Source organism: Carassius auratus, unplaced genomic scaffold (assembly GCF_003368295.1).
Source record: "Carassius auratus strain Wakin unplaced genomic scaffold, ASM336829v1 scaf_tig00011176, whole genome shotgun sequence".
Lineage (NCBI taxonomy): Eukaryota > Metazoa > Chordata > Actinopteri > Cypriniformes > Cyprinidae > Carassius > Carassius auratus.
The window spans coordinates 23,008-43,682 of NW_020524175.1; the positions used below are offsets into that span (position 1 = coordinate 23,008).

General features: G+C 32.6%; 1 protein-coding gene across 1 annotated transcript; it reads left to right on the forward strand.

The window, feature by feature from the left end:
- The first annotated feature begins 4,044 nt into the window (after window positions 1-4,044).
- mfsd14ba (major facilitator superfamily domain containing 14Ba) lies at window positions 4,045-17,571 on the forward strand. Its single transcript, XM_026245847.1, has 12 exons — window positions 4,045-4,342; window positions 5,995-6,093; window positions 7,285-7,347; window positions 7,433-7,560; window positions 8,511-8,625; window positions 8,787-9,005; window positions 10,779-10,892; window positions 11,756-11,827; window positions 13,563-13,675; window positions 13,824-13,921; window positions 14,148-14,302; window positions 15,287-17,571. The coding sequence occupies exons 1-12, from the start codon at window positions 4,256-4,258 to the stop codon at window positions 15,500-15,502; spliced, it is 1,479 nt and encodes a 492-aa protein (XP_026101632.1). The 5' UTR covers window positions 4,045-4,255; the 3' UTR covers window positions 15,503-17,571.
- The last annotated feature ends 3,104 nt before the right edge of the window (window positions 17,572-20,675 follow it).

Below are 20,675 nucleotides of genomic sequence, written 5' to 3' on the forward strand. Positions count from 1 at the left end.
TCACAAAGCTCAAATCATCTCAGACTGGTTTCTTGAACATGACAATGAGTTCACTTTACTTAGATGTTGACTCAGTCCAGTAGAGCAGTTTAGGGATGTGGAGGGACAGGAGATATGAGCCGACAAATCTGCAGCAACGGCAGGATGCCTTCGTGTCAATATGGACCAAAATCTCTGAGGAATGTTTCCAACACCTTGCTGAATCTATGCCATGAAGAATTAAGGCAGTTCTGAAGGCAAAAGGGCGTCCAACCCAATACTAACAAGGTGTGCCTAATAAAGTGGCCAGTGAGTTTATATATAAAATAATTCATTTACAAGTTATTATTTTTATATATGTATACATTTTTAAATGCATATAAAAAACACATTATATATTTATTTTATATTTGTGTGTTTTATATATATATATATATATATATATATATATATATATATATATATATATATAGTTTCACTCCGAAAGGTCAGATAAAAATGTATTTCAAGAATAATAAAAAATATAATAGACTATATATATTCGGGACTGACTGTATAAAGTTAGTATATTATATATTTATTATGCAATATATTTCCATTAAATTGTCATATAGTCATTTTTTTCTTTAGCTAGTATTAATTTTAATTACTATTTTTGTCCTTAGTTAAAATGATCCTGTTTTGCAAGCTGCTTTGAATAACAGCATCTTATAAAAAGGAGAAATAAGTTTAATGTTATTACATAATAAATACTATATATATATATATATATATATATATATATATATATATATATATATATATATATATATATATATATATATATATATATATATATAAATAATATTTTTTTCATAACTGATATCTGGTCAAGATTGAGTTTAGTGAGCCGAGGGCCTGATATAAAACACAAGCTTGTGGAGAGACGTGAAAATAAACGACAAAGAGCTTTGTGTTAAACCTCAGTTTATACTTCATCATGTTCATCTTCATCTCTTCGCACGTGTCACAGATCATCCTGCGCTCTACAGGTATCTCTGGTGATGATGAGGTCGTCTAATGCGTTGTGACGTTCATTAACACACACACACACACACGTAAGGGAGTGGCAGCAATAATCTCACTGTTTCCCAAACAAAACTGGGGCCGCCTCTCTCTGCGGTTGCCATGGAGACAGTGTCTTCACATGCCTTTGAACTGCTGCATAATGGACAGGAGCTGCTCGCTGCGTTTCTGGATACTGCACTGCTCCTCTTTCAGCCTCTCCTGCTCCTGGAAGACTCACACCTAATCAATAAATAAAGACCGGCATGGTGAAATGTTAAACAGCTGTCACTGTTCGTTCAGGTATTGCTCACACCAAATGGACTTCTAAAGGAGTATTTCATGCAAAAATGCATTTTAACATTTGGCTAAAAAATCTGATAAAAAGTGTATGTCTAGATTTTTTTTTGTAAACATTATATATATATATATATATATATATATATATATATATATATATATATATATATATATAATATATATATATATATATATATATATATATATATATATATATATAATATATATATATATATATATATATATATATATATATATATATATATATATATATATATATATATATATATATATTTATATGCACTATGACAATTTTGTATATACATATACAGAGAATAAAGAGCGAGAAATAACATGGGGAAAAATCAGAAAAATAATATATATATATATATATATATATATATATATATATATATATTTTTTTTTTTTTTTTTTTTTTTTTTTCAGACAGCTAACTGAAATAGGTTGTAGCTAAAGTAGTAAAATTGCAAAAACTGAAAAAAAGCTATTTAACAATACTCAAAAGGAAGCACATTATCAATATAACTAAAACCTGACCTAAAAGTAAAATGGAAACTAAAAATCTGAAAATAAAACCTGAAATTATTAATAAATAGTATACTATAATAGTATGCAAATATATATAACTCTGACATGGACTATAGTCTATTTAACTACTAACAATAAAAAGCACTTAATATATTGTATGTAAATTCATGTCATTTTACTTAAAGTAATAGTTCAAGCATTAAGTAAAAAAAAAAATCTGTTATTAATTACTTACAGACAACAATCATTGCATGCTATAACAATTATTCAAAGATTGCAGCACTAAAACTACTGGCTCCAAGCTGAAAGAAGCTGGTGTCTGAAGTGAATGTCTGCGGTCGCACACCTTCAGTTTACAAGCTCTTTCCTCTCCCCGTCACAGCCAGGCCTGGGTCGGTCCAGCATATCCTGAAGTTCCTGTCCAATCACAACCGCAAGCTTTCGTTAGTCATTGTGAAGAACAAGAACAAACCCGTCCAAGAAACTGAGTCACATGACATCAGTTTGACCAGCAGCACCTGTTTCCTTCTCAGCAGATGCTGGTTTCAATCGCTTCCTTTTCTCTGTTTCAGATGAGAGCATGTTCAGTTTTGCTTTATAAGATGATTTTTTTAGACAGGTAATGTGAAACAACAAGGCATAGCCTCTACCTGTCTAGTTGTTGTGATTCTGCATCTAAAATGGTGAAAGCTTTATGGATCATGTTCACGGCCTCGTCAAGAAATCTCACTGAAATCTCTGTGAACGCTCATCTGGATGAAAGCCACACAAGTTTTTATGCACTGGTTACAAAATCATATATTTCCTTACATATAAAGAAACAATGCATCTAAAGAGTCATATAGCCATTAATATTTAAAGCTAAAATCTCCATGCACTGTTTGGAGTTTATGGTCGGTAAGATTTATAAATGTTTTGAAAGAAGTGTCTTATGCTCTTAGGGGTTGCATTTATTTGATCAAACATACAGTAAAATTCTGAAATATTATTATAATTTAAAATAAGTGTCTTCTATGTGAATATATGTTAACATTTAATTTATATATGTGATCAAAGCTGAATTTTCAGCATGGTTACTCCAGTCTTCAGCAGTTCTGGGTATAACAAATAATTTGGATAAAATTACTGAATCAGATTCCAAAAATGAAGAAGTCATTATTAGATGAAATTACATTTTAAAAATGCTCATAAATCAGATCAAAAGTTACTTTTTTTATGGATTACACCATTGAATATTATTCACACAATGGCAGTAAATAAATCATAATTTAGTGATTTTCAATTCAAATATTTTGAATACATTTACTCAATCGTCATCTGATGATTTTTCATATATTGTAATATTAGTAACTATGGATAAAAACAGTTGCACAGGCATTATGTTTGAATCAATAATCTGTATGAACAATTAAATAAAACAGTTTTCAGCAGTTTATTGGATTCACACACCAAACATGAAAACTATATTTCCTACATCTGTAAATGATAAGTGTAATGCTTATTTTTCGTGTCGCCTTATGGCATTACATAAAACTAGTGATACAGATCAACAAACTTCATCATGCTACAGATCTGCTGCCAGAGAGCCACTTAACTTATTGATGCAAGCCATAAAAATAGTTGAGTTCGAAGACAAACTCATTTATATTAAACTGATTCACTAAAATAGACCGACTTTAAACAATATATGTATTTATAAAACAATATTATGGAATCACATAATCTGTCTTTATATTTGATAAAAGGTCTTTATCACCGGTTACACAGCAAAGACACGTTTAAATAAAAACAAAAACAAATATTGAATCGATTTGAAACCCGATTTTCTGTTTCTGTGTGGGATAGTATTTATATGCATAAATTACTTGCACTAATAGCAATGAAAATAAACACTGCCATTGAAGTGAAATGACTGAATCTCAACAAAATTTCAAATGGCACGTAGAGGCTTTTGCATCTACGTGAAAAACAGACTTTCAATTAATATAAAAATAAATAAGCAAATTGATTTATAGTAAGCTGTATTAATAGTGAGGTCTCATCATCCAGTTCACTGTGATATATTTGTCTAAGCCTCTTGGTAACATCCTCTGGATGCATCATCTTTTTGTTCTTCAGTCGCCAGGCCACGCTGTTCCTCCGTCTGACCGCGCGGGGGCGCTGTTCTGCGCACTGCGATCACGTAACACACGGCACATACTCACAGCAGAGGCACCACTTCATCCGGACGGGCTGCTTGTTACTGGATGAATATAACCGAGCAGAACCTCGCAGATTTGTGTTTTTTGGCCGGTTGGACGGCTGTACTCGACTAAAGCTGGAAGGAGCGCAGATATGCACGCAGCAGGACGGATTTTACGTTCCTCACGTGAGATGTGATGAGATGATGAAAAAGATGGGCGAGAAAGACCCTAAACACAGCAGCCGAGTTGTGCTGGTCAAGAGGATCATAATGAAGCATGACACTCCGGTGAGAATAACACGCATGACGCAAACACGCCTCTGAGACCTATTCATTCATTCATTCATTGTGTTTTCTGTTGATATTAGCTTCGGTTACTCGCGTAAAACATGTACAATGATACAATATGTGTTTACATGGCTTGCTGCGTTATAACACGCGTGCATGAGCAAACATTTGTCTTTTTAATCGTATTATATACGTGTGCACGAGCGGCCAACGTTATCTGACAAATCACATCATTTCGGATTTGTTTAAAACTGCGATCGAATTGTCGATATAACAAAGTCTTTATATGATTTTTCATAGTGTAATATCGATAGGTGTCATGTGCGATATCGATGGTTTTTATCAGGGTGAGGTGACGCTAATGCTGTAATGGAGCGCTGCTGTGTGTTATTACGTAACTGACGCGAGCGCGCGGACACAACACCTAGATCTGATGCGCGCGCGCAGTCTGTTGTCATGGGGACGCCGGAATCTTCATTCATTCATTCATTCCTTACTGTCTGTGATGTCATCAGCGCTTCCTGTTGAGCTTCAGACAGAACTCATTCTTCCAGTAAGAAATTAAACGGATTTACAAATAAGTATTTACTAATTTGATTGTTGCTCAGCTATATATGTGAACGTAATTATTATTTTATGTAAAATCTTAAAATAAAAATTGTTATTGTTAACAATCTTATATAATTTTTTATATATATTAGTTATACATTTATATATATATATATATATATATATATATATATGCATATAAAGTTATACATGTATAATAACTATATAATAATGTATACATGCATTTATTATAAAATATAAAATAAATTTCTTAATTATATTTAAAGTTACATCCATTACATATTTAAATATATATTTATGCATCAAATAAAAGTTTTTTTGTATATATATATATATATATATATATATATATATATATATATATATATATATATATATATATATATATATATATATATATATATAAAATGTGTATTTTATATTTTTTATTATAAATGCATGTTTATGTATTTTATAATGAATTGAATTTTTTGGGAAGTTTAAAAAAAAATAGATTTTTAAATGTATTTTATTTACAAAATGCAATTTTCTACTCTTTTTCTAAACACAGTCATGAAAAACAACTAAAATAATTAAAATTGAATAAAATTAAAAGAAAATTCATACATGCAACTCGCATATTACGTTTTTGTTTTCTTTATATTATTCAACTGTTCTATCACATTACACAAGAAGTGCTCCTAGAGCCTTAAAAAGCTTCACAGATCCATGAAAGATTCAGTGAGAGTTAAACGCTGTCCATTACATAACTGTTATAACTGCTGAGAAACAAGGGTCCTGTTTTCAGCCAGATACCGTCTCTGTGTTTCCTGCTTCATGTATAAATGAGATTAAATGATATTATTCTGCACTCTTTCATTCGTTAGACATTCTTGCGATGGCATATTAAGCATCACAGTGAATTCTTTGAGACATTAGACTGTGAACAGAGTTTGGCACGACTCAATCTCTTTGCTCTTTTGTGTCTAAACATCCCGGAGGAATAGCAATGAGACGAGTCCCAGTGAAAGCCGAGGAGTCTGGCATTCAGCATTCTGATTAGCATTATTAATAAAGAGCTGTTTATGTGTGTGATGCTGCAGGTCCAGCAGGGCATCGGGAAGCCGAGCGTCTATCATGCTGTCGTGGTCATCTTCCTGGAGTTTTTCGCCTGGGGTCTCCTGACCACGCCGATGCTCACTGTGAGTTACTTTAATTCTCAGTTCTGTTTGTGTTTCACGTTTATCAGGATTAATACTTCTGTCATTACAAATGCAATATTAAATTTTTGGCACCAGAAGGTGTCCATGAAAGGTTAAAGTCCACTATTCAATCTTGAGAGACTGAACATTTTTATGCTGTTTTGTTTCTGTAATATTTCTGGAACATTTCATGAAGAACTGAACTTTAACATTAAAAAAAAAACAAAAGAATAAAATGTAAGAATTCTGTAAACTAAAACTATTAAATACCTTTTATGGTATTTTAAATAAAGCTGAAATAATATAGATATTGGATAAAAAAATGTGCTAATACTAAATTAGCCTTGCAGCAAGCTGAAATAAAATAAGTTAGAGGTACAAAAATTACTAAAACCTAAGCTTAAATAAAAATAAATTTATATCTATATAGAAATATGAAAAAATATATAAAAATGACAAAAGCATCAGTTTGCAGTGTTATATTAACTAAAACTATTAAAATTATTTCCAGTAACTGAAATAAAACTGAAGTAAAAAAACGTAACCTTAAAAAAAAATTAATTTGATTTTGCAGCTAATTGAAATGAAATAAAATAAGTTGAAGTACTTAAATTAAATTGAAATAAAAAATAAAACTTTTAGAATTATTTTCAGAATGATAGAAATTACAAAAGCACACTTAGTTTTTAGCATTATTACTGAAAACTAAACAATTAAAAATATGCTTTGGTAATTTAAATAAAGCTGAAATAAAATATAAATATTAGATGAAACCCATGCTTCTAAAACTTGCTTCAAAAATAAGAAAAACTAAAAAAAAAAGTTAACTTCAAATTTTAAATGTTGCCTTGAGTGTTAACTAAAATAAATAATAAGTTAAATGACTTAAAATATGACATGAAATCAATAATAGATAAAAAATAGAAACCCTAAATAGAAATATAAAAAACTAATTAAATTACTAAAACATAAAATTGAAATGAAAACCAAAAATATGAAAATGAAAGCTAAATATTAATAAATAAATGATATATCTTAATATATACATTAAATAGCACTTGATAGCCATCTGTAGTCTTTGGTTATTTGTGAAGGCAAATTGAAAAATACACATCAGTGCACCTTTAATTTTGAGAAATAAATTGTTTTATATTTGATCTGTCTATTGAAATGTGAATCCTTCATTTGTAGGTTTTACATGAAACGTTCCCCAAACACACGTTCTTAATAAACGGCCTGATTCAGGGAGTGAAGGTACGTGATGGGGATATTTTGGACTGGTTTCGGTGGTGCGTGTTGGTTTTATTGTCTCGCTGATGTTTCTGCTTTGGTTCGTCAGGGTCTGCTGTCGTTTATGAGCGCTCCGTTAATCGGCGCTCTGTCAGACGTGTGGGGCAGACGATCGTTTCTGTTGGTTACCGTGTTCTTCACGTGTGCGCCCATCCCGCTCATGAGACTCAGTCCATGGTAAGACTGTCCTCACGTGACCTCTGATCTCTGACAGTGCAATACACTGGGCCAGATGATGTGACTTGCAGAGAAAACATGAACATATCAGGAACCTTTTTAAACTGTGATGAATGTAAATTGTTATGAATGTATAATATGCAATGGAATATTTGTAATATTTTAATTTTTTAATAGTAACTAAATAAGTGTGTGTGTGTGTGTGTGTGTGTGTATATATATATATTATAATATTATAATTAATATAAAATAATAATATTATATACAAAATATTTTGACTTTTAAATTAACATTATATAATTTTATTATGTATATTTCATAAAATGTTTGACTTAAAAAATCATTATAAAAGATATATATTAATTATTTACTTTGTTTTTGATATACACACACACATACACACACACACATATATATATATATATATATATATATATATATATATACTTTAAATACCTCTATATAATTTATATATACCTTAAATACTAATTATATATTATACTTAATACTTAATATTCAATGTATTAAATCATTAACATATTTTTTATTATTTTGTATTTTCTACAACATTAAATGTTTTCTTTATACTTTTATCTTTCATAAAATGTATATATATATATTAAAATTTCAATAATTATTTTGATTACGTTATATAAGATTTAAAATTATTATATAATATTTAATACATTTGTAATCATCATTATTATTAATAATCCTAATCATAATATATTATATTCATAATATATATATATATATTATTTTTTTTTTATTTATTTTTTTTACTCAGCTCTGTTTGTCTGACCGGTGGTGGTGACAACATATATATTTTTTTTAAATGTTTTATCCAGTAATCCAATACCAAAAAAAGTTTACGGAAATTCATCGGAAAAACATTTAGGGTGCTCCAAATCAACGTCTTAGTTCATCTTATATTCTTATTTTGTTTTCAGGTGGTACTTTGCCATGATATCAGTGTCCGGCACATTTTCCGTCACTTTCTCCGTTATCTTTGCGTACATCGCAGACGTCACGGATGTGCGTGAGAGGAGTACGGCGTACGGACTCGTAAGTGGCTTTTATTAAATATAAAAAGCATCTTGGACAGATCTCAGAGTCTCAGTGAAGCTGTTTTAGGAGATTTCTATTTCCAAGGTTCTTCTGCATGACCTGGATTCAGTGTCCTTGACCCAGATGGATAGATGAGTTATATTTCTTTACACCTCCAGGTTTCGGCGACGTTCGCAGCGAGTCTGGTCACCAGTCCGGCCATCGGCGCGTACCTTTCGGCCAGCTACGGAGATAATCTGGTGGTGTTGCTGGCGACGGTCATCGCTCTTGCTGACATCTGCTTCATCCTGCTGGCCGTCCCAGAGTCACTGCCTGACAAGATGAGGCTCAACACATGGGGGACGCCCATCTCCTGGGAACAGGCCGACCCGTTCGCTGTAAGGATTTCTAGGAGCATTCTCCACTTGTTTATTAATTTTTTTGGTATTATTGGGTTATAATGATATGTCAGCATTATGAAAAGGTAACTTAAAAGATTATTAAATGCTATTTTTGACATTTAAACATTGCAAATAGTAGCTTTAGAAAGAAATATTTTGACGAACACATCACCATTATTCCCAGTAAATATATTTCTGAAGGTGCTGTTGACATGGGATTTTCACCAGCTGTCAGTAACAAACCAAGTTATTCATACGTGCAAAGAAAATAAGACGAATGAGAAGTTCTTTGTAATAAAGGGGAGAAGTATTGAACATGAACACATGAAGAAAGCCAAGACACCAGCAGAAATCTATCAGTAAGTTGAAAGAAATCCTGCTTCTCGTCAGAGGAAATTAATATTAGCTGGTTTGGTCCCAAATGATGGGCTATAAAAAGGTGTCTCATTACCAACGTGTCACACAAGAAGCATTTCATGATGGGAAAAAGCAAAGAGCTTTCTCAAGACCTTCACAGCCTTATTGTTGCAAAACATACCGATGGCATTGGTTAAAGAAGGGTTTCTAAACTTCTGAATGTATTGGTGAGGACTGTTGGGGCCATAATCTGGAAGAGGAAAAAACATTATTTTTCTATAAACCGGCCACGACCAAGTGTTCCTCGCAAGATTTCTGAAAGAGCAGTGTAAAAAATGTATCAGAAGCGTTTTCTAAGAGCCAAGGATGCCTTGTGGAGAGCTTCAGCATGTACAATTGTTTAAAAAAAACAACAACAACCACACAAAGCTCTATTGCAGAACGAAAAGCATTTTGAAGCTCGTTTAAAGTTTGCTGCACCACATTTAGACAAGCCTGTAAAGTCTTGTCAGATGAGACAAAAATTGAGCTCTTTGGAGGCCATAATACACTCAGATGGCACATCATACCAAAACATCATGGTGTGGCACTGGCAAAATTCATATAATTGAAGGAAGGATGAATGGACTTATTTGTATTGTTTTCTTTGTATGTATGGATTACTTGGGTTGTTATCAACATCTGGAGAACATTCCATGTCAACAGCACCTTCATAAATATATTTTCTGAGAAAAAAACGTATGTTACCCACTGTAAATTTTTATGCTACAACGACCTCACAAACTATGAAACATAAAAGAAGATAACTTGAGAAACATGTTTTTTTTTTTTTTTTAAATCAAGCAATTTTTGCTGTAAGAACTTATTGATCTTATTGATTTTTACAATTATTTATTTTTATGACGACGTTATGTAAAAAAAATAGATATTCAACATACATATATATATATGTATGTATGTGTATATATATATATATATATATATATATATATATATATATATATATATATATATATATATATATATATATATATATAATTGATTAGGATATAATTGATTGGATAGGTGAGGTGTCCAAGTTGCAACATTTACAAACTGGGGTGCCTCAGGGCTCAGTTCATGGACCACTTCTCTTCTCCCTCTACATGGCCATCACTAGGTTCTGTCATTCAGCAACATGGCTTTTCATATCACTGCTATTCTGATGGCCCTCAATTTTACCTCTCATTCCATCCTGATTTAAATATATCAGGATGGAATATATCAGTAGTTTAAATGGAAAAAATTACATCTGCTTACAATTATCTGTTTCGTACCGATTCTTAAAATAAAACACTACTATACAAATTTTTTTTTATTTTGGTTTTATGAGCTACTGAATGTTTTATTGATGCTTTTTGTGTTTCTTTGCAGTCTTTGCGGAAGGTCGGGCAGGACACGACCGTTCTGCTCATCTGTATCACAGTGTTTCTGTCCTATCTGCCCGAGGCGGGCCAGTACTCCAGCTTTTTCCTCTACCTGCGACAGGTAAGCGGTTTATTTTTGTTTTTTAAAGAACAAATATAAAGGTTCTATATTTAATGTTCCTGTTTAAAGCAGCTGTCTGCTTCCATTAAACTTTCATCAGTGGTTTATCCTGCAGGGTGCTTTATTTATGTTGCATTTTTCACTGTCTGCTGACTGGAAGGTTTTTAGTACCAGCATGCTTCTAATTAACTAAACAAGTAGGATCAGTAAACAAAAACACTACCATACTACTCAAATTGCTTCTGCATGATGACCAACAAAATGTGCTAACTTGTAGTAAATATCATAGTAAATACTTTTTCATTCATTCTAAATGTGTTTTTTTTAAGTCTCATGGTCACCAAGGCTGCATTTTTAAAAAAAATTAAAAGTACAGTAAAATTAAAGAGAATAATATTCTGAAATTACATTTAAAAATAAAAACTGTAGTAAATATCGTTGTATAATACTACTTTTTTTTTTTTTATCATTCTAATATCCTGATTTGCTACTCAAGAAGCATTTCCACAATATGATTTGTGGAAACTGATACATTTTATTTTATTTCACAGATGAATAGAACCTCAAAACAACAGTATTGATTTAAAGTTAATCAATGAAACGAATGCATCCTTATTGAATAAAAGTATAATTTTTCCTAATATATATTTATTTAGTTTTAGAATTTCTTATTTATAATAGCTGTACTCTATTTCACACACTGGTCGGTTTCTCAGGAAGTTCAGCTGGATTGTTAGTGGCATCCTGTCTGAGCGTTGAGTTGAGTTCAGTGATGGATCATTACTGGATATAACGGAGTTCATTGGATCGAGGTGCGCTGGTGCAGACTGATGGTGATGTGGCTCTTTCTCTGTGTCTCTCAGGTCATTAACTTCTCACCCAAAACGATCGCGGTGTTCATCGGCGTGGTGGGAATCCTCTCAATCCTGGCGCAGGTATTTAATTGAAGCAATATATATATATATTGCTGTGCCTTATTACTTGTGTCTTTGAACCGACGAGGCGTCTCGTGAAAGTGGCTCTCGCAAACGCTTTCTAATTGAATCGAATTTCTTTAAAAGTTCAGCGGTAAATGTAATGAAATATAGGCAGCACTTTAATGAGCAGATAGCATGGTGTTAACTGGTTTATTTAAGTGGAGGGGTTTTATTTTTAGCCCCACAACAAGCAAGTTGAATTCTAGCAGCTTTGCTCCGTGATACAGCAATGAAAATGATGGCTTAGTAAAATAACAACAACAGCTCCCTGCATGTTGGAAAATAAATAGCTGTTGATTTGCAAAAAGGCTTAATTTTACCTAAAATGATGATGCTAAGTTGAAATATTAAAATAATATAAATATAATGTGTCTTTGTGTGTGCAAATATATATATATATATTTTTTATAAAAATAAATAAATAAATATTATAAAAATAAATATCACATTTTACTACGATAAAATAATAATTAATTTTTTTCAAATGATGCATATGTATCAGGCTTTAATACATTCATCAAAATAACAAAACCAGTTGATTTTTTTAAGGTTTTGGTTTTAATGTTAAAAAATAAGTATTTAAAATGCATATTTTAACTTAAAATCTGCAAAAGAGTGGAAAATATATTCATATCATTTAATGTCAAAGAACTTTACATAAATACAGGTTTATGAATAAATAAGCTTTTCGCCCCACAAAAGCTGTTTGGATTTAGTAAAACACTGGAAACGCATGTGTATGTTTTCATTTGCTGGCCACAAAAACCAGATATCATCACATGCATAATGTCATACATGTTGAAATGGAATGATAATTACACAGCAGGAATTCTGATGAAGATCTTATGAAGATAAATCTAAGACCTTTTAAGACACAAGTTTAATGAATAAATTATAGGGAACATCATTTGTCATGATGATCTTTAAATGTAAATATCTAGGAAGCACGATGAGTTGTATTGGCAATACTTCAAAGTTTGAAAATAGAAATTCCTACAGATATCCATTACTTTTTGATTCATTTTCAAAAATAAATAAGTAAATAAAGCTTAAGTATAATGGGAATATCTTTTATTCTACCTTCTGATGACGCTGCAAACAAGTGCTGTTGTTCCTGAGTATCTTTGTCTTGTTTTCCAGAGCAAATGTGTAACGATTCTTAAATTAAAACAGAAGCACAGTCTTGCTTTCTAAGAAAATAAAAATTAATAAATATCTACCAGTGGGCTCAGAAATATCTACTTAATTCAAAGGTAAAACAACTTCTCATTCTCCATGGACAGATATTGGTTCTCGTTTTCAGCTTGAAATCACTTTTTAGTTTCTCAGGTTTAGTATCTGCCTTTTGCATCTAAAGTTAATGTTCCCTGATTTAAAGCTGTTTCTACTGGAAAAACTAAAAATATATATTGAAGATGTTTTTTTTTTTTTGGTCTTTTTTGCAGTGCATGCAACATTTAATGCATGACTATATATGTAAGATTTTCTGCCCTTTTTAAGTTCTTAATTTAAAAATGAAGAATAATTTGGCCATTGCAAACAAAAATGCAACAGAATGCATTCGATTTTGTGACGTGCTGAAGCAAAATGAACTTTTTTTGGAATTTGAACCCCAGAATTAGTAAGAAACGACTATTTGTTCAGCAAATATGTTGCAGGGCAGTGTGATTATTAATTCTCATGTTCCCTTCAGACGCTGTTTCTAACTTTATTAATGAGGACCATCGGGAACAAGAACACGGTTCTTCTGGGTCTGGGTTTCCAGATTTTCCAGCTGGCCTGGTACGGTTTGGGGTCCGAGCCGTGGTGAGTTCACATCGAGATCAAGAGAAATGATCTGCTTATGCATGCATTATATAACAATGATCTGGTTTAAGAAGAGCGAGTCACTTCTGTTTGATGTTCATCGTGTCCAGAAGCGATTGTGGTTTATGCTGATGTTATATTTGTTTAGGATGATGTGGGCGGCAGGCGCGGTGGCAGCGATGTCCAGCATAACCTTCCCTGCTGTGAGCGCTTTAGTGTCATGCAGCGCAGATCCAGATAAACAGGGTAAACTCTTATATCTGACAACTTTCAAGATTATAATTGTTCCAAACTTTAAGGATTGAAGAAAAACATCTGTGCACTATAAAAACAGGAACTTCAGAAAGTACACATTTTTATTTCATGTTGGCTTCTAAGTGAAAATCTGATGCATTTAAATAATAATAATAATAATAATAATTTGTTGCATTTATACAGCATGTTTTCATGTGTGTGTGCTGTGTTACCTCAGGTCTGGTTCAGGGCATGATAACAGGGATTCGTGGGCTCTGTAACGGTTTGGGTCCGGCGCTGTACGGCTTCGTCTTCTTCCTCTTTAATGTGGAGTTGAGCGAGATCCCCTCCATCGAGCCCGACTACGCCATGCCACTACAGCCCTCACCAGAGGTACAGGTGTCAGTCTGGCTGCTATACAGTTTCAACCTGGTTTAGTGAATCAGTTCAAAATATTGATTCAGTGATTCATTTGCATCATGACTCAAAGGCACTCCACGCACAGCAATTTTACTGCTTAAAATATTTATTTTCTAATAGAATTTTTGAACATATTTGGCTACAATGACTTTGGTTGAAATTATTTAAAATGTATATAAATGATAATGTTACTTTTGAGGTGACTTTTGAGCAAATAAATGAATAACAATAATTATAAAAATAATAAAATAAATGTTTTTCTTCTATCGTCCTCATTTCAAGTCTCTTTGGATAATAGCATCTGCTAAATGACTAAATGTAAATCTCAATTAATCACTTTAAGAGCAGAAAGTAAAAAATTTAAAAATTATGTATATATATGTGTGTGTGTATATATATGTATATATATATATATATATATATAAATTATTTTGCTTTGCACAGTATATATCTGTCTATGTGTGTGTAAAAATATATTTACTATAGATTCACTATACTTTATTTCGTACAAAATGTTTGCTGTATGATGTCATGTAAAAATTATATATTATATATAACAAAATTTGCCATATTTGCACAAAACAATTTTTAAATATAAAAATATATAATTTCACATCAGCATATAAGTAAAATCTTATCATATGATCATAAATGTTATTCAGAACAGGAATGAAAAATTTAAGTAAAAAACGAATATTAATTATAGTGGAAAGCGACATTTATTAGAAGCCTAAACTTATGTATTTAAACTGAAACTACTTGCATGTGGCAAATTAACTTAGCTCATCAAAAACTTTACTTGCATTGTGGAAAATACTTGATATATTCATTTAACATATGTATTACATATATAACTAAAAAAATACTCAGTCAGAAGCTCAAACGGTGTCATAAATCCGTGTTGTCTTCCTCCAATGCCACTCACCTTCTGCCTGTTTTTTTTTTTTTTTTGTGTAGAAGAGCTTAATCCCCGGTCCTCCGTTCCTCCTGGGTGCCTGCACAGTGGTGGCAGCGTTTGTAGTCGCTCTCTTCATCCCGGACCACCCCACGCCCCCAGCGACGCCCTGCCAAACCCGTAAGAGCAGCGCGAGTCTGGCCGGCGCTCACACCAACACACAGCTGCCGGGGAGCGAAGAGGACTTCGAACCGCTGCTCGAGGACAGCAACGTCTGACTCTGAAACTAAATCACAAATGGAAAAAAATGAAAAGGGCGTCAACAAATCGCAAACCCTCCACCTGTCAGCGACTAACATTTGAGAGCGTGCAGTGTTTCTTTTTTTGTTGTTTATGACAAAACGGTTATTGGTTTTGAACTCAGAGGCTTTTTTATTAAGCGTTTTTACAGCGTTTAACATGAATCAACACACTAAGGGCTCGATCAGTCAGATGGGATGCCTTCGTTTTGATTGAGTTTAAACACAAAGCTCTTTATGTATATAGATATTTGGGCGAAGTGCAGTAAAGTTTATTGTATGCGGAGCTTGAGGTGGCTGGAAGAATAACGTTGCTGTCGTGAGATTGAAGAAAAACTGGGTGAACTTCATGAGAACATGGTTTAGGCCATTGACTTTATTTTCAAGCACATTTTCTCCCTCCTTAAAACAGGCTTTATTTGCATGAAGAAAAATCACATTTCCTGTGATTTCAAATAATTCCCCCAAACGGAATTTGAGATTAATACACAGTATTTTTCTACCGCAGTGACTGAAGCCTTAAAGTCACATATCCTGTGGCGTTTGAAAAGGTTTTAATATATTAGCGGTGCATCTGGTTGCATGAAGAGTATTTGTGGCGATGTTAACCAAACCCAAAACACTAGAGCACCAGCGGAGGCTAACGTAGTTCTTCTAGGCCAGTTAGTTGTTTCGGACATGGCTTGATTGTGAAATTCTTGAAATGTGAGTGTGTGTGTGTGTAAAGGATCTATGCAAGTAGTGATCAAAAATGTTATTAAATTTAGGAGTAAAATGGACTGTGAATGCCATTTCATGTTGAGAAACATGATAGTATTGCTTAAAATATTACATTTGTACACGTGAAAATTTACCTTCATTTTTACTTTGGAGAAAAGAAACTGCAAAGTGCATAAGTTAAGCTATTTTACTCAACCATATTTATATATTTCCTTAAGGATAATTCGTATTTATTAAAAAATCAGCCAACATCTAAGTACCAGCTACCTCATTTTTGGAGGTTTCGATGATTTCGTGAAACGAGGTTAGAGTCGATATTTTTATCTGCATTTTGTTTTGTTTTTATAGCCACAATCCATTTTCAAGAGGATTTTGGATTTTTCCGAGATTCATTAAAATTATTTTGTTCACGAATTCCATATCTTCTCATACAGTGAATGTTTTCCAAGCAGATGATGTATTTTGCACGAACACCCGTATGAATTTCCAGAGTGATGCTTTATATTTCCGAGGCCTCTTTCTTTTTGTGCGAAGAACACTGTAGAGCATCTCATTAGAGTTTGAGGTCAACATCACACTGACCTGTGCTTATTTCCTGTTCCACGTGTGAATCATTTCCTGCTCTTGCTGTATTCCATACAAATATGGCAGATATTCCATTCAGAACCCGATGAACTGTCAATCAGACAGAGATTGTGAGCATAATCTGAAATATTTGCTTTCCATCATTTATTCTCCAGATTTTAGTATTTTTTCATGTGTTTGCATTGTTTCATCCATAGTCCTGTTTATAATGCAGCGACGTGAAAGTTTATGCTTGAAATTGCGCTGTTGTGTATTTATGGCGCGATCTCTGAACGTGTGTAACGGCTCAGCCGTAGTTCCCGCGCTTTTGGGTTTTGAATTCGTGCACAGCTTCTAACGGCAGTTTTTACATGTAATATAGCGACGATCATATTCATTATTTTAGGATTGTAAAGTATTGTATATGTATTGAATAGTATTACAGAAAAACTTTTACATGTTGCCAGACACGCAATATTTTTGGAACAATTAACGCGCGGCTCCAAATAAAGTCAACCAATCGTCAGAAACGTCGCGCGAGTTCACTAGAATACCTTTAGCTTTTCCTTTCTGAACTTGTCAAGTATTTGTGTGTCTTTCAATGGGATACACAAGGTGCCTCAAGTGTAAAACATGTTCATTTGTAATCTGACTAGGCTACATTGAACAGCTGATGAAGATAAACTGTACAGGGATCCTTATGTAGCCTATATATTGTCATGTATTTTGTGAACCTATTAAAAAGGGGGAAATGAATATTACCAGTCATGCGTGATGGGTTTCTTCTGCATTATTTCTCTTGACCGTTAGATGGCGCTGTTGCGCTACTTACTTTCTGGGACTTCTGAGAACCGTAACACAAAAATGACTGGGCATTGCCTCGTTTTTGACTGTACTACAGTAATAACAGGATGATGTATGAATATGGTAATCAGTAGTGCATGACATGTCTAAAAGAACCAAAGGATAATGTGGCCATACTCTCAAAATGACATTTAAAATCGCCATGTTATCAACTTGTTTGCATTCTTAAGCCACAATCATTTAAATCACTATTCCTATAAATATTTGCATACCTATAAATATTCCAAATGCATGATCAATTATTGTAAATCAGATTGGGAGTTCATTTCAAAATGTCAATAAATCAACATGCAATAAATTCCCGCCCAATAAAACACAGATACAAAGTCGTCAAATTGGTTCCTTGGTGTTTTAATGCACATGAAATACTCTTAAAGTGTCCACTCGAGTGCTCAGATTTCCTCTGGATGGCAGTGTTGATGTCTCCGAGATGTCAGAGTCTGACTGATGCTGAAAACCTTGAGATCTCATCAGAATAACCTCAGCCCAGTATCTAAATACTTCAGATGCAGTTCAGTTAAGTGATGATGTAAATGCAGAGAATGCAAAAGGTTAGAAAATGACAATACAATAGCCTTTATGTCTTCTGCACCATGAGAAAAAAAAAAAAAAAAAAAACCTGGACATTTCTTGTTCGTTTTACAGACACGACACAAATTAACCAGTGCAAAATCAATACAGAAAAAAATCCTTCATATGGGCTCTGTTTTTACAGACGTCTTTGAGATTGTGAAGTCATGCTCAAATGCACACAAGAACATTTTTTGACACTGTGCATGCAGATGTGCATCTGTGTAGTTCATAAATATTTATAGTGGTGGTTTTGACATGCTCTCTCCCTCGGGAGCAGTGAATGGATTACATCATGTATTTTTATGCATCAGCTGCATGTGTCCAACACAGAGGTCACATCAATTTTTTCACTCACACTAGTGTGCTTCAAGTGCACACTACACTGAGCCAGATTCTCAGTTCTGATGATGCACTTACACTTCACACCTGAATCACCTCCTGTGATTTGGGTATTACGGGTTTATGGTGGTCTTTTATGATGAGCCACACTATATAAGTGGCTAAAGGGTTAATTCAGTCAAAAATGGTCATTCTGTTATCATTTACTCACCATCACCTCGTTCCAAACATGCATGACTTTCACTCTTCTGTGAAACACAAAACAAGTACTTTAGCAGAATTTCAAAACACCATATGAACACAGTGTCCTAACGTGCATGGTAAGCTTTTCCTAAACCATTAAAAAGAAAATGCGTAATGTATTAAGACAGTGTAGACTATTAATAAAACAAACTATTTACAGACAAACAGATGAAACTAGAATATGAAAAAACAACAACCATAGAAACTCATTTTAAATAAAAAACTTTTTACGGCGATTTAAAAACTATGATATATGCATATATGGATTGCAATTAAATGCCAAAACTTTCCACGCTTTTTTTTTTTTTTTTTTTTTACATATCTTCTTTTGAGAGGTGATCACATTCCTGTGCATCTTAGAAAGTCCAGAAGAAACATACAGTGCTTTAATAAGCAGTATAACATGGAATCTACCAATCTACAATCTAAATAAACAAGTAAAATAAAAATAAAGCTGCTAGTGGGGTAAACAAAATGACTACATCTTACTTACATATTTAGGCAATGAAAATATTCATGAATCCTTACACGAGTCAGAAACTGCTAAATATTTCATGCTCAACAAATACATACTTCACTGTAAACATTTCTATAAAGACTTAGGATTATTAATATAATATTATGCTTTCTAGATCATATTTGGTGAATGATTTTGTTTGCCTCATGGGCAGGTCTGTTTATTTATTTATTTACTAGACATATTTAGCATTTTTGCTCATCTATTTGCTGCTTTGCTTCTAATGTGGGTGAAATATAATATTTATATACAATACAATAAAAAATAATAATATGTAAAATATTCAAATATTAAATATTATATTTAAAATGATATTGAATTCTTTGTGTCAGAATTTAAGATTATTAATAACACCCTTACTAGATATTTATGGTATACTTTCAAGAATTTATGGATAATTTTTGTTCACCTCTTTGGCTTTTTAAATACATCATTAAGATATCCAGTAGTGTTTATTATATATATATTGAATATAATTCAGTATATAATATATACAATTATAATATTTAAACTTTTATTTTAGATTTTTATATATATATATATATATATATATATACTATATTTTATATATTATTGTATACATAATATGTATTACAGATTATATATTTTATCGTAATAAATATTTAATATAAATATTACTTTAGTTTAATGTACAAAATAAAAATTTGTATTAAATTTATCTAAATACTTGTAAAACCAAGGTCAAAACTAGGTCTTGAAACAAGAAAATATCTAATATTAATTATGAAGACTCATTCTGTTGTAAAATTTCTATGAGCCATATTAATCCCGTCATAGACTTCCACCGCTGGAGCGTCTGTTCCAGTGACTGCGAAAGATCTCTAAATGATGGAAAGTGGAGAGAGATGTATATAAAAGATTCCACTTGGATCCTTTAAACTCCAGTTTTAATGAGTAGAAGTATTTTACAAGTCCGCACAACTTGAAATGAAGGCTTAACTTTCAGTAGACTAGCTGTGGAGTCAGTGTTTTACGCCTGTGTTCATTAGCGTAGTACGTTTGTGAGGAACTGAATTAATTGCGGTGGGTCGAGTGAAGAGATCAGGGAGTTTTATACCAGCTGTGCAGGACCAAACACCATTTCTGCTCCTCATTTCCCATCTTTTAACTCTGTTTTGCTTGCAGCAGCACTGTGTGGTTCATCTCAGTATCTTTGCAGGTTGTGTGTTGAAGTTAACGTGGATCTGATAATCGACTGATGATCCTGAAGGACTTCCGACCCTGGAGAGCCATTAACACCCTCTTTTTCTGATCCATCAAACGGTTTAATAAGATCTGAAGTGTCTCTGTGCGCCTCTCGTGTGATTGTGA